Source organism: Camellia sinensis, chromosome 6 (genome assembly GCF_055761805.1).
Source record: "Camellia sinensis isolate YWXY chromosome 6, ASM5576180v1, whole genome shotgun sequence".
NCBI lineage: Eukaryota > Viridiplantae > Streptophyta > Magnoliopsida > Ericales > Theaceae > Camellia > Camellia sinensis.
This window is the reverse complement of record NC_138966.1, coordinates 74993888-75016324: the sequence shown is the minus strand read 5'-3', so window position 1 is coordinate 75016324 and position 22437 is coordinate 74993888. Positions and strand designations below refer to the sequence as shown.

Below are 22437 nucleotides of genomic sequence, written 5' to 3'. Positions count from 1 at the left end.
TCCAAAAATCGTTTCTCAAACAATCTCTTATTGTTCAAAACTTTTATACCAATAAGATCTCATCTCACAATAAATTCTACTCCACGTATAATATTGTTGTTGTGTTTGATTAGAGTTTGACTACTGCCTTATGCATGATAATCCATAATTATGTCATGACTCTATTGGGAGCCATATATTTCCGTAGTGAATTTTTTTTTCCACAGTTTATATTGTATAATAGTGCTACCCTATATAAACTCACCCAAAAATATCGCATGTTATGAATTTGAATGTAGCTGAAACTGTTGTACCACTAGGAATTTAAAAGGAGATTTAAGGTTAGAGCTTACGGAGAAACATCAAAAAGAAAAAATATTGTATTGACCTAACTTATTATTCCGTTAACATCCTACTTGGCAGGGGAAAAAAAATGCAAACCATATTGAGCCAATCTTGTAAAAGTTGCTAGCAAATATTGATATTTACTCATGTTAAATCAATCTGAAAAAAAATGTTGGCAAATATTGACTGGAGTAATTATTCAATATTTTTGAACTATCAGCTCAAGATGTTGATATGATGTTTCTAAATCAATAAAAGCACTACTAAGCATATTAATATTATGTGATACTATGAATCAATAAGAACACAAATAATGGGATGAGTAAAACCGATAAGCCCTACCTTTATCGGTTGATTGAGGGACAAGGTCCCAATTCATCTTCTTTTGCGTAATTTCATTCGTCATAAGTACCACAATGTATATATCACGGTGTTAACTTTGAAAATATTGAATAATTTTCGGCATTACACACATGGACCAGGATTGTTTCAAAAAAATATGTACCCATCTAAAATGCATGTGAACAGGATTGGATCAAATAGTACTGTGGTAGAGAATGTCCCAGTAAAAGAAAGAGAAGCCTAATATGTATTTTGTTCTGAAACTATTCAAATTGCAACATCTAAGAAGACCAAGTCCTGCAGAAGCTAATATTGCAGACAACCAAGTCCTGCAGAAGCTGTTGCATGAAGGACCACAGTAAAATTCAAACCAACTGCATTCAGACGAAGGCCATATCAAGTCCTGGGATTCCCTTTCCATCTCTCTGGTCTTAAAAAAAAAAGGGCGACGAAACCTTCTAAGGCATCCATGCTACATAGACAATCAAGAAAAAACAAAAAACAAAAACTTGTTAAATGCAGAACTATCACCAGGATGAGAAGTTTTCAAGCAGACCTGGCATCTACCATTGAAACAATGGCCCAAGCATTCATTCACTTAATAATTCTCCTGAATGATTTCCTATTGGAATCACAACAGAGACAAGGAAGAGTACACCAGCAACCACATTTAACTGCCAGTGGTCTTCAACATCCATTGTCAATAAGCAAACATCAATGTTTTGATAATTGTTCAGAAAGGGGTACCAAGTTCAAGTTACTATCAACAAACATGAACCTGTACAAAAAGAAGAGCACATAACTGATAAAACTATATGCTACATTGATGAAAATTGTTGACATTTCCAGCAGCACCAACTCGATCTGTTACAAAACAAAACAACAGAACATGTCTAAATTCTTTGTTTCCATGTCTAAATGCATTAGTAAACAGTAATGGACACATACAAGAAATGCTTTCGGTTACTCTCTCCAACCTCTTTCCTTTGGCCTTTCTCTCCAACGGCTTTCTTTTGGCCACTCTCTCCAACCAGTTTCCTTCGGCCCCATCTGTACTGGTTTCTTCTGGCTTTCTCCAGCCTTCACCACCACACCTGAATACAAAAATGTTCCACTTTCAAATGGAGAAGGGAGATTGCATTGTTCAATAGGAGAGTATTTTGTTAATAATTAATTTAATTGCTGAGTGGAAGGTTCTTCCCGTTTGTCGCAAATTAGTGGAGCATAAATCAATTGAAGAGGATGGTATTACTAACTACAGATGCTGAATCTAGAGAACACTGATCAACCAGTGTAATTTCTGAATCAATAAGGTTGTATTTGGATTTATGATTTTGAAATGAATGGATTTAGACACTAATCATTCAAGGAGAATAGCTTAAATTCAGATATAATAGTTTATATATGGATTTCAAGATTGAATTTGAGAGCTTTGTGCCCCTCAAACTGTCACAGTCGTGTTCCTTTACCCTTTAAACTATCAATTTGAACAATTATCCCCTTAAACTACTGACATTAGTTCACTTTATCCTACATCGTTAAAGTGTTTAATATCTTTTGACAGAATATCACATTTTTCGGCACACACGTGATTAATTGATGGTGTTCATTCACTTTTTCCCATAGTACAGAGACAAACAGAGAGACAAATATCCAGCTATCATGCAACAAAGCAGGACCAATTGTTTAGAAAATATTTAATAAAACACAAAATACAACCAGCTGTAGCACACAAGTGCGATAATTTAAGGGGGCAAAGTGAATTTTGTTCCAAATAACAATGTAAAATTAGTTTTCCATACGAAGGATTATAATTGTACAAAAATCATATTAAAATTCTCTTAAGCTCTATGTATCTCCCTCTTCAGTTTCTCAATCTATCTATGATACTTAAATCTTATGTAATTTTATAAAATCTAGTCCAAAATTCATTTTACCCATTGTGATATGGTCATGGAGCACTTCCCCTCTCATGTTTAAAAATAATAAAAATCCCTCATATGATTTTGGCCATTTTGCATTTTATCTCCCTACCATTACTAATGCCATTCAAATTAACTGACATCATGTCACAATGTGCGAGGTGGTATGGGAAAATAATTTAAATTAAAAGCAAAATACAACATAAATGACAAATATGGCCTTACTTTCAATTTGTTCCCCAAATCAATCTAAAAACCCTAACCCTAGCACTCCCTCCTACCACCTCACAGTGACCAACTACCACCCCCAACCTATGAAGCATGGACACTCCAAAATTGGTGCTGTGGCAGTGTCCGACACACAGACAAGCCGGGGACATGTACTGGACACGCCAGATGGCATGTCCCTTTAATTTAATGATTTTTTTATAGGAGACACGGCGGAGACACGCGTATCCATATCGGGACAAGGCATGGGACACGGCGGGGCTCACTTTTTTTTTTTTTTTTGCCTCTTATTTAGTGCTTTTGTGAAGAATATTGTTGGATATGGAATGTTTTTCCCTTCTCGTCTTAGTTCTTATTATCGTTTATTATGACTTTTTTGTGAATGGATGATCTATTAATTTGTTTAAATGTAGTGGTTATATTTATTGAATTAAAGTTACTATGTTAGTGTTTGTCAATTTTGATTTAGGATAAATGTCATATGAATCTACATAACACAGAAAAATATATAATTAAAAAAAAAATTTTCCGTGTCCCCCGCCGTATCCGTATCCTCATTTTTTGAAATTGCCGTGTCCCATGTCCTTGTCTATGTCCGTGCTTCATAACCCCCAAAGCATTCAACCACCTCTCGCCACCCCCTCAAATTCTTCACTTGACTATTCAGAAGTGTGGAATAAAAATAGTGTGGGCTATGACACGTCAAAAGAAGACCATAAACTCGTATCCTATTCTTTTAGATTTTTTTCATATCGCCGTATTAGTATCGTATTCGTATCGTACCCGTATCTCGTATCCTTATCCTTATCCTTATCCTTATCCTTATCCTTATCCATGCTTCCTAGGGTATTAGTATAGGTCAACCTCAACAATCTAAACCAAACCCCCACCCAAGTAGTATAGATCAATCCAAACAAACTAGCTGAATCTCTGCCCTACTTGCAGAAGACTATCTAAACAAATCAAGTCGAACCTCTACCCAATTCAAAACAAGGTATAATTCCTAAACATCATTAGCTTGTTAGAATGCATTAATATTATTATCTGGCATTTCATGAGTCTGATTCTCATTTTATTTCATTATATATCAATGTTGAGGTAGAATTCTCCATATTAACACTAACACTAATAACTCCAATAATTATACATATGTAAATATACATATTATTATATCTACTGTCCCTAGCAAGATCTATAGTAAATACACCTACACGAACTTTTTCAGTCTTTATTTACATTTCAGTACCCTATACATATGTCAATAATACATTATTATTACATCTACCACCCCTAGCAGGATGTATAGTAAATACACTTACTCGGACTTTTTCGGTCTTTATTTATATTTCAATACCACTACAAATTTGGAAATATAGTTTTTGTTATATCAATTGTCCCCAGCAAGAGGTATAGTAAATACACTTGCCCAGACATTTGCGGTCTCTACTTACATTTCTAGCACCTCTATACATATATAAATATACATATTACCATATCTACCGTCCCTCGAAGAATGTATAGTTAATACAACTGCTCGGACTTATTTGGTCTTTTATTTACATTTTCAGCACTATATATGTGTAAATATATATAATATTATATTATTGTTTGTAGCATATTATATAGTACATATATTATTGCCTCAACAAAGATAGAGACCACTAAAAGTGGTGCTCTAAAGCAACCACTAATGATGTGGCATCCACTATTTAAAAAAAAAAAAAAAAAAAAAAAAAAAAAAAAAAAACAGACACAACACTGTGGCAATGGGTATTGGTGGCACTAATTAGTGCTCTCACTCATTTTCCATTATTGCCTAGACTTCTGACAAACTAACTACTAATTTATATATTATTATACTTTGTTACCCATACATTGGATTGGGTACATTGATATCAATAACCACTCACTTGCCATTAGGCATATTCATACCAATAACCACCCACTGCCATCAAGCCCACAAGCAGACTAATAAACTTCACAATCAACACATTCTCATCTCCATTAGCAATAAAATTAACAAACTAACAAACAAATTATTTCAAAAACCAAAGCTTATGCACTCTTAACATGTTTCAGCAAAACATAGGTAAAACAGTATCGAAAAGGCAATGTAGGGTGCCTAACACCTTCCCTACTCGTAACAAGAAACCCCTAAACTCATCTCTTATTCACACAAACCATTAATGATAGTCATTAAAACAAACAGACCCCACAGAAAATATAAAAGTATTGGCTCATTAGAAACCTATTTTCCAAGTGGCCTAACACACCCAAACTCCATGTTAGGTGGCGACTCAAAAATAAATAAATAAATAAATAAATTTCAAGGGTCTAAATAAGGCAATAAAACTAAACAATATTTCCATCGTCGCTATTAAAAACTCAGATTTTCCCCAACAACTAATAAAAGTGAAAATCCAACTGCGACAATGTAATCATATCTAATTAATCGTATTGATCCTTCGGATTCATCCTGTATAGCTTCCTTCTTGTAGGCTCCGTATTGTAATCCTTTTGACTGAACACCTTGTCCTTTGTAGGCTCCGCGTGTCACTTGAGCGCATTGAGTGTTGAGTACTAAAGTTTGTTGCTAATTCTCTCGTTCTCTCTTCTTTTTGATTGCTTCAGTTTTTCTCGCATTTTCTTCTCGTCTTTGTTTCTAACCCTCTTGTGTGATGGTCCTCATATTTATAGAGAGCCATCTACATAATAAGAGATATATCTTCAATTTGAATTTCAAACTTTATGATAATGACGTTTGAATTTAAGCACAATCATATATTTGATTAACTATATTCATCCTCTGGATTTCATCCTTTATAGCTTCCATGTTGTAGGCTTTGTAATGTCATCCTTTGATTGAAAACATTGTCCTACAACCACGTGTCAGTTGAAGATCTTGAATGACATTGACATTATGGTACCTAATCATATATTTCACTAATTGTATAGATCTTCTAGAGATGGTATTTCCACCGTAGGCTCTGAATGTGTTGTCGCTTGACTGAACATGTCATCTTCTTGGTAGACTCCACATGTCACTTACTTGTATAGGTTGAAAGACTTTAAATTCTAGAGTGTCATCATTTCATCCCATCGAATCTAGAACCTTATCATAAAGAGGAAACATCATTTTGCCCCGAAACTATCACTCAAAAATCAGTTCACCCCTGTTCTTGTAGTAATATCAATTTTACACCTACATTATTCATTTTGGATCAATTTTACTTCTGACGTTAGCTGCCGTTTACAATCAAACAAAAGTTGTTGACGTGACACTAAAATTTCGTTTGAAATTTCATTTTACCCCTAAAAAATCTCTAAAATATCAATTAGACTCCCAAACTTCATTTTATTCAAGGATCTAGTTGATATTTTGGGAATAGTTTGGGGGTAAAATGAAATTTCAAATGAAGTTTGGACGCCACATCAATAACTTCTATTTGATTATAGACAACAATTGACGGTGGAGGTAAAATTGATTCAAAATCGAATAGTTTAAGTATAAAATTGATATTATTAAAAGAATAAGGGTTCAATTGATTTTTGAGTGATAGTTTGGGAGACAAGACGATATTTTATCTATCATAAATTTGGTTGAAATTTATTTGCCAACACCCTTAGAAAGGAATTAACTTCAAGGATTGTTTCAGGTTTGAAAACACTTTGCTAACTTCCTCAATCTCAGACATATCCAGAATCGGCTTCTGTCATGCCAAGAATTTCAAAGATCATATAGGCGGAAACTAATTAATCTAAGCATGATGTTTTTAAGTAAAAACTCTCTTTATTACTTTGTTCATTCTCAAAATCACTTTCGGTAGCGAATTCTCACTCAATTCCAAAAATTAGAGTTATCTCATAAAATGTACCCAATGGCCTTAGATTGTATGAGGTTGGAAAACATGTCCATTTTTCCTTTATAAAGCCTAACCTAAGTTTAGGTGGCAAACAAAGTGTTTTTGATAAAATTCGACTTGCATTGAGAAGTATGCCGTGTGAGTTTTTGAAATAATTCACTCTTCTAGTTCAAAAACTCTAGTGTTCTCTCACATGCTGAAAATATTCTCACTTGGCGCGTAAACCAACAAAACAAAGTACATCATGCAATAATGAAAATAAATGCTTATGTTATAGGCCCGAAGTTAATTAATACAATAATCCAACAAAAGGTGGCCCAAATTAATCTAGGGTCTATACTTAACAAAACAAACCACTTCCTAACGCTCACACCGACGGGTGTCCATCGGTACCTACACAATGGAGGCGGGGTGAGTATTGAAAATCACCCGAAAGTAATCTCATTTCTTACTACGTAAACATGTTAGTGTCGTAACAAGGAAAATTATATAATGAAATGCCCAATTTTTGGATTAACTAACTTCTTATTAAGTCCATCTTATTTAATTAACTCACACTAGAATAATTAAATAAATAAATAAATTATCCGAAATCAATAACCGCCAACAAGGCGTCAATAACCTACCAACAAGGCAAACACCCAACCTCGCCAACACACACCGTGTCAAAACCGGAAATAAATACATAATAGGTCCTACCCTAATCACGCCTCAGGCTCCCTCCGAGCTGCGTGTCAGAAAAAAAAACTCTATCCTCAACCACCGGAGGCTACTACTTCTCTATATTGTGTAGTGTTTGTTTGGGATTCTAACCTACAGGTAGTTGGATCCACTATCTCCTCAAGTGTACTAGACTACAATATTGGCTGCCTATTACTCGAGCAAAGCCCATAAAATCATTAATACCAAGACGCTCCTAAAAAACAACTAATGCCAACACTAGTTATTTAGTACTTAGTTAGATTCCCACTTTTCGATAGTAATTTCAAACACTTTGCCATTTTTTGTCAACAATGCTCTTAGTGTGAAATGACCAATATGCTCCTAAGGCACAATTTTACCAAATTATCCCTAAAGTATTAATTACCAAAATGCCTTCAAAGCATAAGATTACCACTTTACCCTTCACTAATCCCAAGTTAATTTCCTTAGTGGTATATTTCAATAAAATAATCCAAAATATTCCCAAATGACTATTTTATCCCTAAAAAGTCAAAATGACCTTTTTGCCCTTACAAGTCCCAAATTCATTAAATAATCCAAATAACTCACAAACACAAGTAAAATAATAAAATAGTCATGGAAACATATATTTTAAGAAATTAGTAAGCAAAACTAGGGTAAAAATTATAGGGAAAATAGTAAATCAACTCTAAATCACACCATCTTTTAGACAAACTCATTTTAACTCATGATTAATCTAACTAAATCATTTTCCCCAATTTTTCAACACTTTGAATAATTATTAAAAATTCAAAGGTGTCCAAATCACACGTTCTTTATAAACATTAGTCATCAAACATGCCATAGATTACAGTTTTTGACATTTGAACAAAAAGCCCTAAATTAATGAAATAATACTTTCCATGATTTCAAGATAAGCATGACATTATTGTATTCCAAGCTCATGAAATAGCATAATAAGAATACTTGGAGATTTCAAGACAAAAATCCAACTCTAACTTAAAAGTGTCTCAAGAAGGCATGAATCAACTAAATAACTCATAGTTTAAAACAAAGACACACTAATCATGCTTCCATAGATAAATTCGTGCCATAAATTTTGAAATAAAAATCTAGCATGCTTTCTAAGCAAGAGATGAGAAAAAACCCCTACCTCTTTGAAGCTTTAACAACTAAAAAATGAAGGAAAGAGGTTGAAAGCGAGAGATGTTCCAAGAGCTTCACTTGTTCTTCAAGTTCCTCAAAACTAGTCTTCAAACCAAAGCCAAAAATCACTCAATACTCACCAAAAATCTCACGCAAGTGTGTTGATACACTCACAACCAAAGTATTATAACAATCTAGGACAAACTTGGATCACACTAGGTTTTCTAAAGAGATTTCTAGAGGGAGGATGAGAAAAATCTAGAGAGAGGCGGGGAAGAGAGACCCACGAATTTGAGAGGGGGAAAAGGATTGTTTTTGCTCTTCTTCTTTCTCTTGGAATGAAGACAAGGCTCCAAAAATCTATTGGGCCAAACCCTTGATCAAACACTAATTAAAATACAAATCTAAAGGTCAAGATTTTATCTTCAAGTAAATAAAACAATCCTAACCACACATATTTGAATTGCTTGGGATTATATAGATATAAAAGGCTCACACACATATAATTATGTATTGCACATGTATAGAGATGAATCTTTCCCCTTTGGTGTATTGTAAGAGTGTGTAGGGAAGGAATCTTTCCACCTTGGTTCAGCCAACTAGCTATGGGACACCAAAATATATTCAAAATGTTACAATTTGGGGTTTTGGACTTCCCCCAAAACCCTAGCTCTAATCTGTAAAGCTTGTATAAAGAAATTATACATTTTTTGTACTAGAATTGTATCAAATTCACAGGGTCAACTAAAATAAATAGAACACACATAAATAACACAAAATTAATAATTATCAGGCCTAGAGAATCCATCTCTCTAATCTCATGCCAGTTGGGGCCCTGATGCTTGCAAATCGAGACAATTGTTGCACTACCTTTCTCAATAAGCAATTAAATTCTATTTGTACAGGATTGAGCATATGATCATATTAACACACTCTACTAGGCCCAGAGAGTTTGTCCCTTGAGTACCGGGCTGGCTCGAGAATCAATGCATGCAAGCCGAGACAATCAGTTGTGTCAAAAATTAACCGACGGAGGTCTAAATTGAAATGAATAGAGAAACTTATGAGCTTAATTATAATTAATTAAACTTAATTAATGCTTGATTATATTAAATAAAAGTTTCAATTTTTCCTGATCGTTACAGCTTCCCAATGAAGGAATCCTTCTAGGAGACGTAAGAAACATTAGAAGGGAGAAAAAATAGTTGGGTTGTACCGAATTGCCTCACAAACTGGGCTGCATTGTAATACTCCACACAACATTTATTGTCCTTAGGAGTGAAACATAGTCCATATGGAAGGTCTCTAGAAATGAGGAAGCTGGCCCAAACATTCTTATGATTAAGATCAAATTTTGGAGCTTGGGTAGGGAGGAGGTTGTAACCAAAAGGGAGCACACACGGGAAAGGGATCCAAAGTTTGCTCTCAAATGTTACCATCTCTTGGTATAAGAAGGTAAAGCACTTCTCAAAAGAAAATCCCTTTGGTTCAACTTCCTGAACAGAAAGTCCAAAACACTTTGGTTTAGCCTTTGATGAAGAGAGATGAAGACGAAATTCAAGAAACTAGGCCTATCACACCCCGATTTTCAAAAATAAATTAGGCGGAAACTAATTAACCTAAGCGTGAGATTTTTAAGTAAAAACTCTCTTTATTACTTAGGTGTTGTTTGGCATGTGCTAAAATAGCACATGCTATTTTAGCACATACTTTTATTTGGGCCGCAATCATCTTATTTGGGTCATATCACTTCAACCCCAATTCACATTTTACATTTTTTCGTAAAAAATCAAAAGTATATTAATCTAGGACTTCCCAAATAACCCCTAAGTTCATTCTCGAAAGCACTTTCCTTATCCAATTCTCATTAAATTCTCAAAAATAAGGTTTGCCTCGTAAAACATGCCCAATGGCCTTAGATTAAACGAGTTTGGAAAATGTGTCAATTTTTCTTTTATTGAGCCTAACTTCACTTTAAGTGACAAAACGAGGTGTTTTTGATAAAATTTGACTTGCATTGGGAAGCGTGCTACTTGATAGTTTTGGAAATAAATCACCTTTTAAGTTCAAAAGCTCTAGTGTTTTCTCACATACTAAACACATTCTCACTTGGCAAACAAACCAATAAAATGAAGTATGTCATGCAATAATGTAAAGAAATGTTTAAATTACAGACCCAAAATTAATTCATAAATAATCCGACAAAAAGGTAAAAAAGACACATAGGCCCAATGTTAACCTAGGGTCTAAACTTATCAAAGTAAACTACGTCCCGCTGCTCACGCCGGCAAGGGTCCATCACTATCTACACAATGCAGGGGAGTGAGTACTGACACTCACCCAAAAGTAATCTCATTTCTTACTAAGTAAGCATGTTAGTGTCATGACAAGTAAAATTATACAATAAAATGCCCAATTTATGGATTAACTTAATCTTATTAGGTCCATCTTACTTAATTAACTCACTAAAATAATTAAATAAAAGAAATAATCTGAAATCAATAATTGCCAATAGGGCGTCAACAACCTACCAACGGGGCAATAAACCTGGCCTTACCAACACATACCGTGTTCAAGCCATAAATAAGTACATAACGGGTTCTACCCTTATCACGCCCCAGGCTCCCTCTGAACTACATGTCAAAAACAAACTCCATCCTCAACCACCGGAGGATATCACTCTAAATTACGCAGTGTTTAGGAGTCTTAACCGGCAGATAGATGGATCCACTATCTCCCTCAAGCATACTGGACAACAATACTGGCTATAAGCCTATAACCCAGGCCAAGCCCCTAAACTTGATAATACAGGGACACACCCAAAAAACAACCAAGTGTAGTAAATATCAATATCAATTATTTAATACTTAGACCTCGTTTGAGAACAAGCTATTTTAGTAACTTTTTGACTTTTTGGTTAAAATATGAGGTAAAAAATACTAGCAAATTTTAAATTACTTTTTGGTTTTGTACGAAAAGATGTGCAAATAGTAGAGAGAAAAGAGAATCTTTAACTTTCTGGTATAAGTTATAGGCTTTTTGATTTTTTTAGTAACTTTTTGACTTTTAAACTAAAAGTGTTGCATGCCAAACGAAGCCTTAGTTAGATTTCCACTTTTTCAGAGTATTTTCCACCACATGGGACATTTTTTGTCAACAATACTCTTTCTAGCCAATTTTACCAGTTCCTTACCCTAGCCCTATTTCCTAAGCTTCCGTTTCAAACTTTTGCCTGGTTAGCAAATTCTCAGCTGCATGCTATTTGTTTGCCTTGTAACACTAATGACACCCCATTGGCTATGTGTGAAATGACAAAAATGTCCCCAAGGACCCAAATTACCAAAATACCCTTAAGGGTCAAATTACAATTATGTCCCTAAGGCATGATTGACCTAAATACCCCTAAGGCATAACCTACCAAATTATCCTCAAATCAAAAATTATCAAAATGCCCTCAAGACATCATTTACCATTACCCCAATTAATCCCAAGTTAATCACTTATATGATAAATTCAAGAATTTCACCCAAATTACTTCTAATGGACTAATTTACCCTTAAGTGGCCAAATTATTTTTAATCCCAAGTTAATTTACCCTTAAATGGCCAAAATTACCATTTTAGCCCTTAATGGTCTCTAAAATCGTTAAATAATCCAACAAATCCATTAAAGTAAATCAAACATTAAAATAATCATAGGAACATATTTATTTAAGAAACTAGTATGCAAAACTTGTTAGAAAAATAGCAAACCTCAATCAAATCAAACCATCTTTTTAACTAAGCTATTCAATCCCATGATTAGTATAACTACATTATTTTCTCCTAGTTTCCAACACTTTGAAGATTTCACAAAAATCCAAAGTTGTCCAAAAATTATGTTCTTTACAACAAAAGTCTTAGAATATGATATATATAACACTTTTTGATGTTTGAACAAAAAGCCCCAAATTCATTAAATATTGTATCTCATGAAATTAAATGAAACATGACAACATTATACTCTAAATTCATGAAGTCAACCAACTAAAACACATTTCAAGTTCAGAATATAAAAATCTAACTTTAACTCAAAAACTAATTCAAAGTTCCGTAAACTAACATGTGTATTTTGTGGATTTAAATCAAAACAATTTAAATCATACTATTCATACCAAATCATGCCATAAACTTATGAAATCAAAAGGTTAATTTGAAACAAACCCTAGCATGTTGTTCTAAAAAGAAAATGAGAGAGCCCCTACATTTACTTGAAGATTTTTCAATACAAATAATGAGGAAATGAGTTAGCAAAGGTGAATGCTCTAAGAACACCAAGAACACACCAAGCCTTGAAGCTTTGATCTTCAAATCCAACACCAAAGTGTGTTTTCAAGCTCACAAGGCACTCTCTAAGTGTTTGTTTGTGATTTCTAGTTCACAAAATCACCCAAGGTTCAATAATGGTGGAACTAGGGTTAGAGTTTTAAGAGTATGCGACGAAGAAGATGAAGACAACCAAAAATTATGGAGGATGAGAGAGCTCTCAATTTGGGGAGGGAAATAGAGGGAACTTGTCTTCTCTTTCTCTCTCTCTAGCCTTTGTATAACTCTTGCAAAAGATGACAACTTAACCGCCTAATTAATCCAACTTAAACTTTAATCCAAAGGCCAAAAATACATCTAGTTATAATGAACTCAATCACAACCCACCATTTTCAATTCCATACAATTATACATAGGCTAAATTACACTTTGCCCACCCTTATGTTTGGTCACTTTTCCACTTTAGCCTTTAAAGTTTGTTTTTCCCACTTTGGCCCTTCATGTTTCAAGTTTTTCCAGTTTACTCTTAAAGTTGACGTTTGTTAAAAATTAGACAGAAAACGACACATTGACAATCACGTGGCATAATAATATTTTGTTATATATAACTCACACACCTCTTAAACAAACTCAAATCTCAATATAATAATATATTTTTTATGTTATGTGACAGTTATCGTGGCATTTTCTATCTAATTTTAAACATAAGTTAGCTTTAGGAGTAAATTGAGAAAAACTTGATACATGAAGAGCCAAAGTGGGGAAAAACAAATTTTAAGGGTCAAAATGAGAAAGTGGCCAAACATGAAAGGGGCAAAGTGTAATTTACCCATTGTACATATATTATAGGGTTATATATGCTAAAATGTGATTGGCACAACAAATGATGCCTCCTTTCCTCTTCATGACTTGTGTAAGTAAAGGAGCAAAGTGCAAGGAAAGGGTATAAAGAGGAAAAAGAAGAGAAGAGGAAAGAGAGGAGGCTGGTTGGTTGACGCCTCTTGGACTAATTTTTGTTCATTTTGCATTATTTAAGGGTTTTGGGCTTCCCTCCAAAGCCCTAGCTCAAATCTGTGAAGTTTGGATACAAAAATTATACATTTTTTGTACTAAAATTGCATGAAATTTGCAGATATAACTACAATAAATAAAGCATACATAAATAACAAAAAAATAATAATTACTGGGCTCAGAGAGCCATCTCTTGAGTCTCAAATCAGATCGATCTTGCATGTGCACATAACGAGACAAATTGTGCGTTGGAATTCCTAATTCACCAAAATGTCTCTAAGATATTAAATAATACTGTGTTAACATATTAACAACTAACACCAGATTTGGAGAGTCCATCTCTCGAACCTCGTGCCAATTTAGGCCTAAGTACATGCAACTCAAGACTATTGTTGCATTGCCTTTCTCGATAAGCAATTAAATTATAATTTAACAAGATCAACCCTATAGTCACATTAACATCATCTATTGGAACCAGAGGGTCTATCCCTTGGACCCCAGGTCGGCTCGGGATTTGGTGCACGCAAACTAAGATAATTGGGTGCATAGAAAGTTAACCAACAGAGGTCTAAACTAAAATAAATAGGGAAACTTGTGGGCTTAATTAAGATTAATTAAACTTAATTGGGGCACAATTATAAAAATTAAAAGTTTAAATTTTTTCCGGTCATTACAAGGCACAAAACCAGAGTAGAAGAAGCCATAAGGGTCCAACTCTGCTAGTAAATTAGGGCGGTGTTTGGGAAGCCAAATTTGAGCCTTTTTGGCTAAAATTCACAAAAAGACAAAATATGTTAAAATAGCCAATAAGACAAAATGTCACATCAAACCCATAATCATTTCACTTTTTCTCTCACAAACATAACATCCAACTACAAAAAAATCTAATATTCTTCCCAAATACAAAAATTTTAGCTTAATAAAATAGCCAAAAACTAAAATAACCCACTAAAATAGCCAACTTCCAAACGAGGCCTAGGAATCTACCAACTCTTTTAAGCTTCTATAGAGGTGGGCAAGGACCAATGGCGCTAGGGTTAACTTTCATCCAGCAGAAAAGGACTTCGTGAGATCAGAGTCTTTGGTGACTTCGTTGGATGAGACACAAAAGATGAATTTGGTCAACCAATAGATGAGGAAAGATATGTGCTCTCCTCTCCTTGGTAACTTCAATATCTTCCTTTTTCTTCTGAGAAAGGAAATACCCATAGGAAAGGTCTTTCCTGCTGGGCTAGAAGAAGGAGATACTCTTATCGCAGATCAAGGCATTAGCCTCCTCTGCATGAGGACGAAGGCCATCAATGACACCTAAATCTTGCAAGGTAGAGGCCATTGTTCCAAATCTAAAGTGGAAGAAGTTAGTAGTTACAGGCCAGAAATCACAAGCAGCAAGCCTTTATCAAGTTTCAGAGTAGAACCGAACGGCTTAACATAATGATGTTGTGAATGACAATCTCCTTCCAACGAGAGGCCGTGACAGCAGCCACTCTATCTAGCCATTCTACATACCCATAATTGGCTTGAGGCCACAGTTGAATAGGCGAACCCAAGCATATCCCTCCCAATCTGGTGTGTTTACAGAAGCGAAAGGAAGATAACTCTCTATCCAAGGATAATAATGGCTCAAGTATGGAGGATTCTAATCCTTGAAAGTTAAGGCCAAATCCACATTGAGACTGAGAAGCAGATGGGACCAAGGGAAGAGTGGGGATCAAATGCTCCAAGAAAATAGGTGGTTCTTTCTCTCTTAAGAGACCCACGCTTTTAGGGTCCTTTGCTACAGCGGTAGATCTTTTGGTAGCCCTGGGAAAGCAAGCTCAAACTATGGCATTGGAAGAAAGTAAGTTGTGAGGAAAAGAATGAAATATTTATAAGGATGTGATGGGAAGTAGATGATAAGACATGTTTGAATTCAAATTCAAAATGGAAAGCCATGTCTTGGCCACCACTTGGAAGTCTAGCAAGGCTAGACATCAAATCAATAAGGATTCCAGCAGTATTTATTGCTTAAAAGAGGCTTTCCATTGTCCAAGCACTCCTCTTTAATCAAGAAGAGTACTCAAGGAAAAGCACACACACACCCGTGAAGCCATACTTCCTATATATATAGGTTCTTGAACCGACTTTGGAGGTCAATTTCTATACAAGAAAAATCCTAGAAGCCTCCAATAGAGGAGGTGATTGAAACTTCTAGATTATTACTTTTCAGCCACAAATTTATTAGGCAAAATCTAGAGAATTAGTGTTGACTCTCAATGGGAAGAACTGTAGCATCAGTCTTTACATTAGCAGGGCAAATGGAACTGAACAATTACCCCTAAAGTTTTAACAATGACAACCACTCACCTCTAGCAGGGCAAATGGCACTGAACGCTTACCCCTAAAGTTATAACAATGACAACCACTCACCCCATGCATTTGAAATAAAACACACTTTTCATATGCCATGGTTATCTGTCTCTCTCGAATAGAATTGCCTTGACATAAAGATTTCATCAGCTGCTACACTTGGAAATGGAAAATTTGATTTTAACTCACTTGGTTTTGTCTGCATACAATTCTTTTAATAACAATGCTAGGTGGCCCGAAAAGGAGGTTGGCACCTGTGTTACATGGACTCTTCTATTTCCCCCACAATACCCGTGTCCACCGGATATGACATGGATAAGGGTGTGGGATATGTGTCCGACGCTCGTACCCAATTTGGACACTCAGATCCTTTAATTTGTGACAATACATGAAGAAAAAGAAACTTGCATTCGTTAGTAAAGCAATATTTTTAGGCTCCCACATGAATTAGATATAGAAATTTCATATTTTTTTCTAAATCATATTTAATTTTTAATATATTTCTACATAATTTAAATCATCTCATCCGAGAATATTATATAATATGCAATATATATGTGCATATGACGTGTCCCCGTATCCATATCCAATTTTGGATACATACCCCAAGATCCTAAGATTTAAATTTATGAAGGTCTGACGCTTGGATACACACCCGCATCTGACACTCGTACCCGAGTCCATGTAACATAGGTTGGCACAAATGGCTCGAAATTTGTCTTGTCGGTCGTCCGGGCGGACATCCGGTGAGAAGGCTCACAGCCGCGGTCAACAAAGGTGACATCCACCGTGGACAATTTTTCACCCAGTTGACGTCCAGTGCACACCCATTCGGGCCATTGGAGCCCCTCTTTTCGAGCCCTCAACCATTTCTGTTTTTTAAAATTCCAAGCTAACTACTAATAAAATGTAATATTATAATGTTCAACACATTGTTTATTCACACCATGTGTTCTGAGTTTACTTGCTACACAATTGCAATATAAGGGCATTCTTAAAGTAGCTAATAACTTCAAAACCTCATAGTTAAACAAAACAAAGAGCATTGGGAAAGCTTCGAATTATATACAGGAACAGTATCAATACTTACCTGATCTCAAAGCAACACTGACACCAGAAGATTCACCTTTTCTAACCCATACCAAGTTTGAATCTCTTGGCTTCTGCAGTTTCTGGCTATGGAACTTTCCAGAAACCTTATCGCACTTCCCAGACGATCTTCCATGGCCTCCTTTCCCACCACTCAGTGAAAGATCATCCAATTTCCGTCCGATTTCCACTGATCGATCAACCGGGACTTTCTTCTCCCCATCCATAACATTCACCAGCAAATTGTTGGCATTTCGCTTGATTTCACTGGTATTCACCTCTTTTTCACCTTTCCCCTCATTCACAACCACCGGAATCTTCTTCTCAGCTCTGGTTTGGTCTTCCTCCTTGCTAGGTTTTCTCTTCTTCTTCGACTTATTTTTAGTCGATTCATCGATTTTCCGTTCCTCATCATGAACCACAATCGGTCCGATTAGCAATTCCTCCGCCTTCTTCTCGCTCACTCCGGTCGTTCTAGAACTTTTCTCCGATTGATTCCCGCGATTCACGTTAAACCGCCGACGAGGCACAGTGTTCGTCTTGTTGCTTCTCTCAACATTCTCGTGATGCCTCTTCATCTGATTCTCGAGTTCTTCACGCTTTCGTTCCTGCTCTTCTTTCTCTCTCTGCTTCCGCTTTTCTTCCTCCTCACTCTCGGCCTGCTTTCGCTGCTGTTCTTTGAGCCATCGCTCTTGGAGTTGAACCAGGGTAACGTAGTTCGAAGGCAGCGAAGAATTCCTTTTCCCATCCACATCCATTGAGATTCAAAACGAAGTACGATGATAGATTCAAGAAATTAGAACAATAGAGGTGAATGTTGCATAGAACGCACAAAGAAACATATAAATAGGCTTTATGGTGATAGTGAAGAGATTGAAAAGAAGTTTCTTTCAAAGGAGAGGAAGAAATGGAAGAACTGTAACTCCGAGTCCATATTAGTCCTGCTTTCCTTTCTTGCAGGATACGAATACAGCGATAAAGTGTAACTGATGCCTGTGTGTCGGGGTTTGTTTGGTTGAGGATGTGAGATGCACTTTAAGAATAAAAATGGGTAGCTCGAGGTTATCGTGGCTCGATTGTCCCAAATTGTAAAACCACGTCGTTTTGTCTTTCTTTTTTTTTTTTTTTCTTTTTTTTTTTTTCACGGTCCTGCCATTGCCTCCCTCACGCTGCCATCGCCTCTTCTCTCTTCCTTCTCTCTTCTCTTTTTTCTCTTCCCTTTTCTCTCTGTTTCAAAGAAGAGAGGAAAAAAAAAACTCCCTGTTTCAGAGAAAAGACAGCAGAAAAACCAAAAAAAAAAAAAAAAAAAAAGACAAAATGACGTCGTTTTACAATTCGGGACAATCGAGCCACGATAACCTCAACCTACCAATCTTTATTCGTAAAGAAATGGAAAATGTCTTGTAACTCAAATTTTGTGGCTGAAAAGTGGCTCAAATAGCCAAAACGACGTCGTTTTGGCCATTTTTATATTGTTCTGTACTCAAAACGACGTACGTCGTTTTGGCCATTTGAGCCACTTTTGAGCCACAAAATTTGAGTTACGTAGCATTGTCGTAAAGAAATAGATAAAAGAGAGGATGTTGATTTGCAAAATCAGCCCATTTGTCCTTTTATTTTGTTATTATTAGCCTATCACCCGTGTTTTGCATGGAATAATTATAAATATTTAGATTTTTTTAGATTTTTTTTAATATATAAATTATGTTTTTTAAGATTTTTTATAAAAATAATTTAACAATTTTATCACTGACCATAGTGTATAAGAGAAATTAAAAAGGGTACTGTAGTAACTATACACAGATTGTATCTATAGTTATTTGTATGAGAGGATTTTAAATGCTGATCAGAAGATTTTGACCAAATCAATAATACAGGCATGTGGATTGAAAAAAATTAATAAATGCTGATCAGGGGATTTTGACCAAATCAATAAATGCTGAGTTTTTTTTTTAATAAAAAATTTAGAAAATTCAGATTGAGATATTGAAACTCCCACAGACTTTGGGGTTAAAAACCCCCTTTTGCTTAAAAACTCTCTTGAGTGTTTATATTTATCTAACTTCAATTATATTAAAAAATCAAATTATAAACAAAAGGAGATAACTTCACTCATACAAATCACATTTTTTTTAATGCTATCTAATTACAATCACATTATTCTCATAATAAAAAAAATAATTGAAAAAAAGAACCATTAAAATAGTAAATAAAAAGATTATTTAGAAACATTGAACAAACTATAATCACATTTTTCTTTTTATAAGTGTTTATGTTTATATAATTTTAATCATATTAAAAAAATCAAATTATAAATAAAAAAAAATAACTTCAATCATACAAATTATATTTTTTTAATGATATCTAATTACCATTATATTTTTCTCGTAACCTTCTATTCCCGATTTCACCCATTACTGGCACAAAGTCGTCTTCTATAACCTTCTATTCCCTCTGTCTAAATACTCGAGTGAGCCTACGCTTTCGTTTCAATTAAAAGTAGGGGTTAAAATAATTATACAGAACAAGATAGGTTATTTTAAGGGCAAATTAAATTAATAATTTCTATAGTTTAGAATTTGTGTTATTTTGGTTCCGCATTTTTTAATTGTGACACATTTGATTCAAAATTTTGAATTTTGTTCTAAATAAGGACAATTAAATGTACTATTGCATAATTTTAAGGACAAAATCGTCAATTTGATAAAATATAAACTAATTTGATAAAAATAAATTTCAAAAAAATATTTTTGAATATTTAAAAATTATTTCTACCCACTAAAGAAAAAATTATGTAAAATTGATAAATATTTTAGACATTTATATATTTATTTGTTTATATCAAATTAATTTTTATTATGTGTTTGGATGGTGATCATGTAATGATTAGTTTTTATTTTCATTAAATTAGTTTTTATTTTTTCAAAAGTCAAATATGGCGACAATTTTAATATCATTATTAAACCAATCCATTAAATCAAAAATCCAAAACTAAAAACATTTCATATATATTAAATATATCGATTACACATTATAATCTTAACAATCATCCATTACATGATCATTATTCAAACACATAATAAAAATTAATTTTGTAAAATAAATAAATAAATAAACGTGTAAAAAATTTATCAATTTTACATGATTTTTATCTTTGATGGGTAGAAATAATTTTTTAAAATTTTAAAATATTTTTTTGACATTTATTTTTGTCAAATTAGTTTATATTTTATTAAATTGACGATTTTGCCCTTAAAATTAAACAATGGTCTCTTCAATTGTCCTTATTTGAAACAAGATTCAAAATTCAGGGTCGAATGTGTCACAATTGAAAAGTCAGAGACCAAACTGACACGGACCCCAAACTATAAGGATTGTTAGGGTAATACACCCTTATTTTAATTAGAAATGGCAACGGGGCGGGGCGGGGCTGGGGATCACCCTCCCCGTCCCCGATCCCCGAAGCTGCAAAACTCCCCGTCCCCGATCCCCGGCGGGGAACCCATCACTCCCCCCACCCCCGCCTCCTAACAGGGATCGGGTTTCCCCGACCCCGGAAAATCCCCGTAACTCTCTCTCTCTCTCTTTCTCTGTTTTTAGCTCTCTCTCAATAATAAATCATCAACAACGACATGATTTTCATCAACAACAACAACATCATTTTCATTAACAACATCATCACAAAAAAAAAATAAGAAGAAACAGAGTCGGAGAGACACACACACACACATATACACACATACATGAGATCTGAGATATGAGAAAAAGGATATCGGCTCGGCGGTGGCGGTGGCGGTGGCGGTGGCCGGATATGCTTAGATCTGCTGTGGCGGAGGGAGGAGGAGGCGGTGAGAGGCCACGGAGGAGGAGAAGGAGGCAATGAAAGGCCACGGAAGAGGAGGAGGAAGCGACGGAGGAGGAGGTGGCGAGAGGCGATCCGGCTGCGGAGGAGGAGACGACGAAGCCATCGCCGACTGTGGAGAAGGAGACTACGACGCCGTCGCTGACTACGCCATCGGAGGAGGAGGAGACGAAGAGAAGAGAGAAAGTGAGAGAGAGAGAGAGACAGATCAGACGGGAGAATGAGAGAGACATATCAGAGGGGAGAGTGAGAAGAGAGAGAGAGATAAAATGAAAAACAGATCAGGGGCATTAGAATTAGTAAAGGGACTTTATATGTATATATATGAATGAATGAATGGAGGGTATAACAGTAATTTTATTTCGGGGAGAACACGGGGTCGGGGACGGGCCGGGTCCAAGGCTGTCAAAGCTATCCCCGTCCCCGGCCCGGAACTGTTCGGGGATTCAATTTCAAATACCAGCCCCGGCCCGTCGGGGGTATTTTTCGGGAAAAAACCACTCTTATCGGGGACGGGGGGTCGGGTCCCCGTCGGGCCGGGTTTAAATTGTCATCCCTACGCTCGAGCAGGTAGTGCCTTGTTATTGTGTCTTCGCGTTCGAATTTACGTGCCTGACGCTCGAGCATCAAACTCTCCGCTTGAGCGGACTGTACGTATATCAGATCGCGAAAGCGACTTTTTAAATCACTTTTTCTGTCCTTTCTCTCTCTAAAACTTTCCAAAACCCTAAGTTGAGAGCTTCTCTCTCTAAAATACTCTCTCTCTCTACATTTTGACATAGATCTAGTGATCTTCTCACCCTCCTTCCTTTGATAAAAAGATTGAGCTTTTCAAGATCCTCATTTTCATCCGAGTAGAAGTCGATTCCGTCATCTTCGGAGCTCATCTCTTGCTTGGCTCGTCTTCTCTTCTTGAGGTAGGGATATTCTACTCTCCTATATGGGTTTTGACATAGATGTTGGTCATCTTGTATAAATAGTGTGATTCGGGGATTTTGGGTGAAGTGGGGTTTGAGTTTGAAAATTTTAAAAGAGGGGTTTCTACCTTGGACTCCATATGTATATGTGAGGTCTTGAAAATGGGGGTTGTTTGTATAATATGGGTGAAATTTGGCTTTGGGTCCAACATTTGAGAATAGGGGGAAAATGCCCTAATTTGAATTAAATAAAGCATTTGTATGATTAATCAAATCAATTGTGGGAATATGAAATTGGTTTGGAAATTACGATATTGGGGAAAAATGTGATTAAATGGTGCAGTTGGATTGATAAATCACTCACCAATGGAAAAGTTAATAAATTATCTGTTTGAT

At 35.3% G+C, this 22437-nt stretch overlaps 1 protein-coding gene across 2 annotated transcripts; it reads right to left on the bottom strand.

The window, feature by feature from the left end:
• Window positions 1-1202: 1202 nt before the first annotated feature.
• LOC114265302 (uncharacterized) lies at window positions 1203-18299 on the bottom strand. Of its 2 annotated transcripts, none has more exons than XM_028206067.2 (3): window positions 17264-18299; window positions 1615-1760; window positions 1203-1559 (listed from the first exon to the last, which is right to left on the bottom strand). In XM_028206067.2, exons 1-2 carry the CDS (start codon window positions 18018-18020, stop codon window positions 1630-1632), a joined length of 888 nt encoding a protein of 295 aa, XP_028061868.2. In that variant the 5' UTR covers window positions 18021-18299; the 3' UTR covers window positions 1203-1559; window positions 1615-1629. The 2 variants fall into 2 exon arrangements, with proteins under 2 accessions (XP_028061868.2, XP_028061866.2); XM_028206065.2 differs by having other exon boundaries at window positions 1203-1530.
• Between the last annotated feature and the right edge of the window lie 4138 nt (window positions 18300-22437).

Bases quoted from the DNA above. Each gene is read 5' to 3' on its own strand.
- LOC114265302 (XM_028206067.2), bottom strand. From the start codon at position 18,020: ATGGATGTGGATGGGAAAAGGAATTCTTCGCTGCCTTCGAACTACGTT. The intron at 1,761-17,263 runs GTAAGTATTGAT...TTTTGTATTCAG, and splicing joins CAGTGTTGCTTTGAGATCAG to GTGTGGTGGTGAAGGCTGGA.